The sequence below is a fragment of the Peromyscus leucopus genome, unplaced genomic scaffold (genome assembly GCF_004664715.2).
Source record: "Peromyscus leucopus breed LL Stock unplaced genomic scaffold, UCI_PerLeu_2.1 scaffold_579, whole genome shotgun sequence".
NCBI lineage: Eukaryota > Metazoa > Chordata > Mammalia > Rodentia > Cricetidae > Peromyscus > Peromyscus leucopus.
The window spans coordinates 1-8,064 of record NW_023505485.1 but is presented as its reverse complement, the minus strand read 5'-3'; the positions used below and the strand labels follow the sequence as shown (position 1 = coordinate 8,064).

Below are 8,064 nucleotides of genomic sequence, written 5' to 3'. Positions count from 1 at the left end.
CTATACATAGATCAAATTCATTCTAGTAGTCCATCTAAAACATATATCACGTTTTATCCATTCTCCTGGTAATGGATTCCTGGGTTCCTTCCCTCTGCTACCACAGCAAGGCTGCAATGGGCAATTATCTCCTCTCCTTAGGGATGCCTAATTTAAAGCTCAGAGAGGGGCAGTGATTTGGCTAGAGTTACAGTGGTAGTCTCCTGCGATGTGAACTCTAGAACCAAAGCCAAAACTCCACCATCATGCCTCGTCAAAGAACAGCTATCTCTGGTCATAAATTAAAAATAAAATAAAATAAAATCTTAGGGTATGATTAATAGCAATATTCACTTAGGAAAAGCTAGGAGGAGAAATACTGTGTACACAAAGAGAGTTTTAAAGTTCTAGAAAAATCCAGCAGATTAGTTGAATCTCAATCAATTTTTATGACGCAGAGAAAGTCACTTTTTTGCGTCTGTGATTGTTTCTGGAGCCATTTTGCAGAGATGGAAAAAGCCATGTCAAAACCTGACCACCAAACCAAAGACCTCAGATACTTAAATTGCTAGCACGTCAAGGCAACCTACGTCTGAGGGGCGACAGCGCTCACCCCAGGGACATAAGCTGGTGGGGGAAGGGACAGATTTTTTAAAAGTGCGTAGTTGATCTGGGAGCGGGGCGGGGAGAACGATAGCGAGGCTCTCTGATTTCATTCGAGCACATCTCGCTCCCTGGTGCTTGCGCACTCCCAGCCACCCTCTCCGCGTCTCGTCTTTGGTCTTCCGAATCGCTGGTAGTTTTCCCATTGGATAAAACCTTGCAAGAACGAGGGTAAGGGGTTTCTTACCCTAGCTTTCCTCGCAGCCAATCGCCCTTCAGTTTTCCTCTCATCACTGGGGCAGTCAGCCTGATGATTGGTAGGTGCGAAGGGAGCCAATTAGAAAATGATGATGTGTAGTGTTGGCAAGCGGATTGCGTGAGAGAAGGCAGGGGTTGAGGGAACGCTAACGCCACCTCCGAGGCCGGCAGCCAATGGTGGGCAGAACAGACGCCTTGCCAAGGAGTGGGCGGAGCCTCGGCGACTGGCGCTGTGGGAGCGGGGCAGGCGCTGTGGGAGGGGACGTCAGAGCGAGGTGGTGAGCAGAGCTGGTCGCGTGAGGTGTGGCGGCTCCGCTTCTAGTGTGACTGGTGGCGACGGCCTGGTCTGAGAGCGGAAGAACCAGCGCGATTCCCTGAGCCTTGAGCGCGGTCACCATGGACCGCCCGGATGAGGGGCCTCCGGCCAAGACCCCCCGCCTGAGCAGCTCGGAACCCCGTCTGCGCGACCTGCCGCCCCCGCCCCCCCCGCCGCTCCTGCGACTGCCCCTGCCTCCACCCCAGCAGCGTCCGAGACCCCAGGAAGAAACCGAGGCTGCACAGGTGCTGGCTGACATGAGGGGGGTGGGCCCCACGCTGCCCCCACCACTGCCCTATGTCATTCTCGAGGAGGGAGGGATCCGCGCGTATTTCACCCTGGGTACTGAGTGTCCCGGCTGGGATCCTGCAGTAGAGTCGGGATTTGGGGAGCCCCCTCCCACAGGGATCATGGATACATTCCCCTCTTCAGAAACCTCTGGGGGGAGTCTGGAAATTGACTTTCAGGTTGCAGAGCCCAGCAGCCTTGCTGGAGAGAAGGCCCTAGAAACCTGTAGCTTGGGGGGGTGGGGGCCCCAGATGTTAGTCGGTCCAAAGAGGAAGGAAGAGGCTATCATCATAGTGGAAGATGATGATGAGGATGAAAAGGAAAGTGTGAGGAGGCGGCAGCGGCGGCGTAGGAGGAGGAGGAGGAGGCTGAGGAAGGTGAAGGAGAGCCGAGAGAGGAGTGCCCAGAGGATGGAAAGCATACTGCAGGCCCTGGAGAGCATTCAAATGGACCTGGAGGCGGTGAACATCAAGGCGGGCAAGGCCTTCTTGCGTCTCAAACGCAAATTCATCCAGATGCGAAGACCCTTTTTGGAGCGCAGAGATCTCATCATCCAGCATATCCCAGGCTTCTGGGTCAAAGCAGTATCCTTCTCATCGATACTCATGGGTCAGAAGCCCATGTCTGAAGGAGAGATGTGCAGAAGAGAAACAAGGGGTGTGGGGGAGGGTCAGAGATGGGAATGACTCCCCGCTAGAAGATTCTAGAATGAGTAGAAGAGGGATGGCAAGAGGGCAAAATAGCATAAAAACTGGACTGCAGATGGGAAAACAGTCGCACCATAACATAAAAAAAAATGGATCACAGACAGTAAAAGAGGGAGGGATAACAGAGAAGGCACGCAGCTGATAAACAGGATCACAGCAAAAGGGGGAGGGGAATACAGGTGATGAGCTGACGGGGGGGGGGGGGGAGGGAGGGGGGCGGGGGGAGGGAGGGAGGGCGGGCAAATAAACTCCAGGAAGGGTGCTGAAACCACGCAAGGCTCTGTAAGCCTGAGTCTCTGCTTAGATATCTAGAGACCTCAAATCTGTCTACAACACCCTCTATTAGAGGGGAAATGAGAGCAAGGGGATGGGATCCCTGAAGAATCAGGAGAAAGACCACTTGGATGTGGAGGTCAAGTGGTTAAATGAAGGAAAAGGTAGACCAGGAAGAATCCAATCCACTATTGGTGACTGTTGAGCTCATCCCCAGGAAACATATATGTAACATTTGAAATACATAGGTTCAACATTTTAATAGAATTTATATAGATATAAATACTTGGCCCATGATAAAATGTGTCACATGATCACAGGCCCTCAGCAGACAGGCACAGGATGAGGTAACAGGGCCTAACCATGCAAACCACCAGAGCCATTTTTACATCATGTGGACACTGACCATCAACACCTACACATGTAACATCATGTAAATACAGGCTCTTGGTAACCGAATACATTAGTACTTAGACTTGGGCTTTCAGCTCCCAGACCCTTAGCATTTTGTGAACATAGGCACCTGTCACCAAGAGACAAGGATCACATGGACATGGTCACAGAGCCTTAGCATCCAGACACGCAGCAAATATGAACCATGGCAAGGCTACCTAGCACTGAGGCTTCACATTGCATAAGCACTCATGTACTCCACATACATCGCTGAAACATAGAAGGAACTCCTGCTTCAGCCTGTTTTGCTCTGCCCTCCTTCATATTGAACAGTAAATCCTTGACCTAAACTGCTCCACTCATTAGTTCCTCAACCACCCCAAAATTTCAATCTTGATCAACCAACGCGATGAAGACATTTTCCGCTACTTGACCAATCTCCAGGTCAGACGAAGCAGGAAAGCCAAGGAATCTGGTCCTTAGAGGTGAGGGGGGGTGGGAAGGGCCATGGAAGGGATACATACCACCATTACCCCCACCCTGAGCAGGTACAGGATCTCAGACACATCTCCATGGGCTACAAAATGAAGCTGTACTTCCAGACCAACCCATACTTTACGAACATGGTGATCGTCAAGGAGTTCCAGCGCAACCGCTCAGGTAAGCGGCAGAACAAATCTGTGGCCCCCCATACTATCATTTCTACTCCCTCTGCATCTCTTCCGCTTTTTCTAGGCCGGCTGGTATCTCATTCTACCCCGATACGTTGGCACCGGGGGCAGGAACCCCAGGCCTATCATCGCAGGAACTATGACACCAGAGAAAGTTTCTTCAACTGGTTTTCCAACCACAGCCTCCCAGAAGCTGACAGGATTGCTGAGGTGAGACCCCTCCTGGCATTGCCAAAGAAAGCCTTGCCAGACTTGGCCGTGGGTGCCTGAGAAATTGTGACTAGGTTCTAGGGCTTATACTCATGGCTCTTTTCTCTTTTTTACCCCCTCTCTCGACAGATTATCAAGAACGACCTATGGGTTAATCCAGTGCGCTACTACATGAGAGGAAGTGGCTACAGGACAAACAGAAGGAAGCAAGAAAGAAAGGAAAGGTGATTCAAGCATTGGTGCCTGAGAGGGGTTTGTTTTGTCTTGTTTTCAGATAGGGCAGAGACTAGACTAGAGGCACACAGGATTTATAGAGGTGCAAGGGACCACTGAAATAATCCAATGCATTGTTTACAAATGAGCAGTGATGCCCAGAAGTGGCCTGAGGTTACATAGTTAGGGGTGGCAATGGGACTTTCCCCCATTCTTAGAAGCCCTAGTACCCTACTGCCTTCCCAGTTTCTCCCATTATCCTTATACTCAGCTTCAAACTTCCCCACAGTAAAGCCAAGAAAGAATATGAAATGGTGATCATGGAAGATGCTCATGACCATTATGCCATTGAAGACATTCTCAGTGAAATCTCAGAAATTGATGAGATCACTGACAATGAGACCTTCCATGACATCAAGATCTCTGACTTCATGGAGACCACCGACTACTTTGAGACCACTGATAACGAGGTAACCGACATCAATGAGCCCCTGTGTGACAGCGAGGCCCCTGACCATACTGAGGGCCCCAGCAATAAGGTCGAGAGCAATGCTGTGAGTACAGATGACAGCAGCGAGAACCCAGACGAGAAGAACTCCTCTGACAGTGAGGATTCCACCAATGAGAAAGCTGATGGTGACAGCGACAACCTAGAAGGGGACCATCAGCTGGGCACTAACATCCAAGAGAGCAGTGATAGTGACAATGGAGACGAGGGCAGTGATGACGAAGATAATGATGGAAATGAAGGTGACAGTGAGGGCAGTGATGATGATGGCAATGAGGGTGACAATGAGGGCAGCGATGATGATGACAGGGACATTAAATACTATAAGAATGGCATTGAAGTCTTTGATAAGGCTCTAGATAACAGCGCCAACCAGGATGTCTATGAGGAGGAGGTCGAAATCATCTCTGACGATTCAACAGAGTCTGAAGAAGAGGAGGAGGAGGAGGAGGCCAGTGAGGAAGGTGAGCTGGGCCCCTCCCCCCTCCTTTCTCTTCTGAGAATGCCCAGGCTTCTTTGGGCAGCTAGTGGTGAGGTGAACAGAACGTCTGTTCTCTACACTCAAAGGACAGAGCAGTTAATGTCACCTCAAGGAGTGGGCAAGGAGAGGGAGAGCCCCGGAAAGGAGGTACCATTTGAGTTGGAAGTTGTATTTCTGCTCAAGAGCAATCTGGAGCCTTCTACACAGTTACTCCATCAGTGACCTAGAATGTTTCGCAAGGCTTCCATGATTATCTGAGGGCCCTTCACCAGTTCGGAAAGCTGCTTCTCACAGAAGGGTTTGCTGATCAAATGTGTTAGGCAAATAACACATACAGCATCCTCTACACGTTCTGAGACCCCCTGCCTTGAAAAACCCTCTTACACTTCGCAGAACTCCCCATTTCCCAAACTTCTGGACCACCGAACGTGTTCTTTGTCCAACAATGTATGCATTTGGGGAACCTGCTCAGGAGAGATTGCACATGAAAGTCTGAGGGATAGAGCAGTATTTAAGGTGACTCCCAGGTTTAGTCCTGGCCTCAAAGACGGGTGAAAGAACTCATTTGCACCTGGCTATGGGCAGACAGAGGAGTGGTGAGCCCCTGAGGGAGGTAGAAAGGATAGGGAAAACCATTACTGAAGGCTTGCTCATGGGGTTCCTGGCAAACTTCCATTGAAGAAAGGAGCGGGGCACAAAGGGTGAAAGCGGTTAGTGAGGGAGCAGCCACATGCACATATTTTGGGGTAAGCTAGGGAGACTAAGGAAATTGTCAGTCTTCTTTGCCTCCCTCCTGATGGCCTCACTTTTCTCCAAGGGTGGGAGGCAGAACTGCCTAGCTCTGGAGTGGGGGAGGGGGCAACTAGAGTCTGTTTGGGTCGCACTAGAGGCAAAAAGTAACCGATGAGCATACGCCCAAGGCCTGCTCAGGAAGAGACACACATTGAGGAGTATGGGGGGCAGAGGGAGAAAAAGCTACTTTCAGGGATTGCTCCCTTTTTGACGGGGCAAAGATAAATACTCTGCCTTCTGGCCTCCCTCCAGCTCCTCTAACCTTGGGTTTGAATACAAACAATCTCAGTGGCACTTCCTCTCCCATCTCCCTCCCCTCCTGTGACCTCTCTCTCACCCTCCCTGTTCCAAGCAGAGGCACTTGGCAAGTGGTCCCAGGCCCCCCAAAGGCACAGCTCTTTTGCTCCGTTCACTTTTCGAGGGGCATCCAACCACGCTCCTCCTTCTCCCCTTCACAGATACCGAACTAACCGAGGACAGCTACATAGAGGAGCAAATCTATGAGGAAGGAAGTGAAGTGAATTCCGACGATTCTGATGTCCAGGAGGTGCTGCCGGTCCCAAACACTTGGGCCCGCCTGGGGAAGAAAGGAAATATCGGATAAACATCTTACCCTCTCGGGGGCTCTATATATTATACCCCTATACCCTATCCCATTTGCCCTCCTCTTCAGCTAGGGCTGTGCGGCCCCACATTGCACTTCTGGGGGGAGACCGACTTATTACACGGGTTTAAAGTTTATTTTTATGGTTTAGTAATTGCAGAGCTCTTATTTGGAGGAGGACTTACCCCCCCGCCTTTGGCCCTCCTCCCCTGCAGGCTTCTGTGTGCTGCTAATCTTATTTATTGTGATGCCTTGGTCAGGGCCCCTCTAGTCCCCCTCCTCGTGAGCATAGGCCCAAGCCCCTCTCTCCGTGCTCTGTGAACATCCTGATCACTAAGTGAGGAGGGCCGCTGTGACCTTCGTCACAACTGCGCAGTGGCCTCGAGACTCTGCTACCACCCCCTTCTGCGAAGTCTCTCTCCAATCCCTTTCTTCCCTTCACCAGCCCTGACCGCTAGCCGCCCGCCTCAGTGTCTTTGCAAGGCAGCTTCGCCTTTGTGGTATTCCTGCTCCCCAGAAGCGCCGCCCCTTCCCCCGTGACCCTTGACGAGCCTAATAAAACTAAGCAAATTCAAAGTGCCACTTGGAGTCTTTTGTCCGCCTCACTGCGCCGTCCCTTGGCCGGCAGGAAACGCCCTGGCACGATGCTGGTACTGAACGGTTTCACTGGCGGGTAGAGCTCCGCGAGACTGCAAAAGCATTGCATCAGACCAATGCGGACTGTCCTAGCCAATGAGGTTGAGGGCACCCCCTCCCACCCTCAGAGACCTAAGATACCCAGCTAGGTAGGAAAGCGCTTTCCCACGCCTTTTCCTCTGGCGCACGCGCAGAAAGATCCTGCGTCCTAGAACATCAATTTGGTGATTCATCTATTCATTTACAGTGCGTCAAACCATTTTTTCAGGCCTAGTTCAAGCTGGGCGTGGGGGAGCTATTTTTTTGTTCACGCATAGTTTTTTAAAAAAAAGAAGTCACGACAACAGTCTAGACAGCACAACCGAGTCACGAAGTAGTCTCCTGCCTAAGGGAGGGGTGCAGGGTTCCTGGCCTTGGGCCCAGTGGACAAGGCAGGAAAAAAAGATGGTCTAGGTCGTGGAGTTTGCATTGAAGATAACGGGAAAGCTAAGGAAAATTACTGCGTACCTGTGTGATGAGACAGACAGGCTGGGCATTTAAAAGGCAAGCTTTATGGAAGACCTTGGAAAGACTAGCAAGTGCTAAAGTTTATTTCAACAGACACCAGAGATGTTTACCATATTCAGTCAATCATAATGATGACCAATTTTTAAAGAATTTTATTATTTCAGATTTATTTGTGTGGGTGTGGGTGTTTTGCCTGCATGTTTGTATGCGCACCACTTGCTTGCCTGATACCCGTAGAGGTCAGAAAAGGACATCAGATCCTCTGGAACTGGAGTTACAGATGGTTGTGAGCTGTCATTTGGATGCTGGGAACAGAACTTGGGTCTTCTGCAAGAGCAGTAAGTGCTCTTAACCACTGAGCATCGCTCCAGCCCCCTATTTTAATTATTTTAACTATGTGTAGTGTACAGAGGTGTACATATGTGCCGGTGTCCAAGGAGGCAAGAAGTGTCAGGTCCCCTGCACTGCTCTACCAATGGTGCTGTAGGAACCAACCTCTGGTCCTCTGGAAAAGCAATACATATTCTTAACCACTGAACCATCCTTCAAGCCCCAAAGATGCCTTTTAAGTAGATAGCCTAGTGGGTTTTTATCAATAAATCTCCTGAACTTTCCATCCAAAGCC

At 50.5% G+C, this 8,064-nt stretch overlaps 1 protein-coding gene across 1 annotated transcript; it reads left to right on the top strand.

The window, feature by feature from the left end:
• Positions 1-1,236: 1,236 nt before the first annotated feature.
• On the top strand, positions 1,237-6,876 carry Tspyl2 (TSPY like 2). The gene is made up of 7 exons (XM_028883505.2): positions 1,237-2,028; positions 3,184-3,261; positions 3,366-3,477; positions 3,553-3,698; positions 3,828-3,922; positions 4,201-4,883; positions 6,151-6,876. Exons 1-7 carry the CDS (start codon positions 1,237-1,239, stop codon positions 6,294-6,296), a joined length of 2,052 nt encoding a protein of 683 aa, XP_028739338.1. The 3' UTR covers positions 6,297-6,876.
• The last annotated feature ends 1,188 nt before the right edge of the window (positions 6,877-8,064 follow it).

Excerpts from the sequence above, each read along its gene's own strand:
- Tspyl2 (XM_028883505.2), top strand. The coding sequence starts at position 1,237 with ATGGACCGCCCGGATGAGGGGCCTCCGGCCAAGACCCCCCGCCTGAGC. Across the intron at positions 2,029-3,183 it reads CAGGCTTCTGGGTCAAAGCA|TTCCTCAACCACCCCAAAAT; the intron begins GTATCCTTCTCA and ends TCCACTCATTAG. Across the intron at positions 3,923-4,200 it reads AAGCAAGAAAGAAAGGAAAG|TAAAGCCAAGAAAGAATATG; the intron begins GTGATTCAAGCA and ends ACTTCCCCACAG.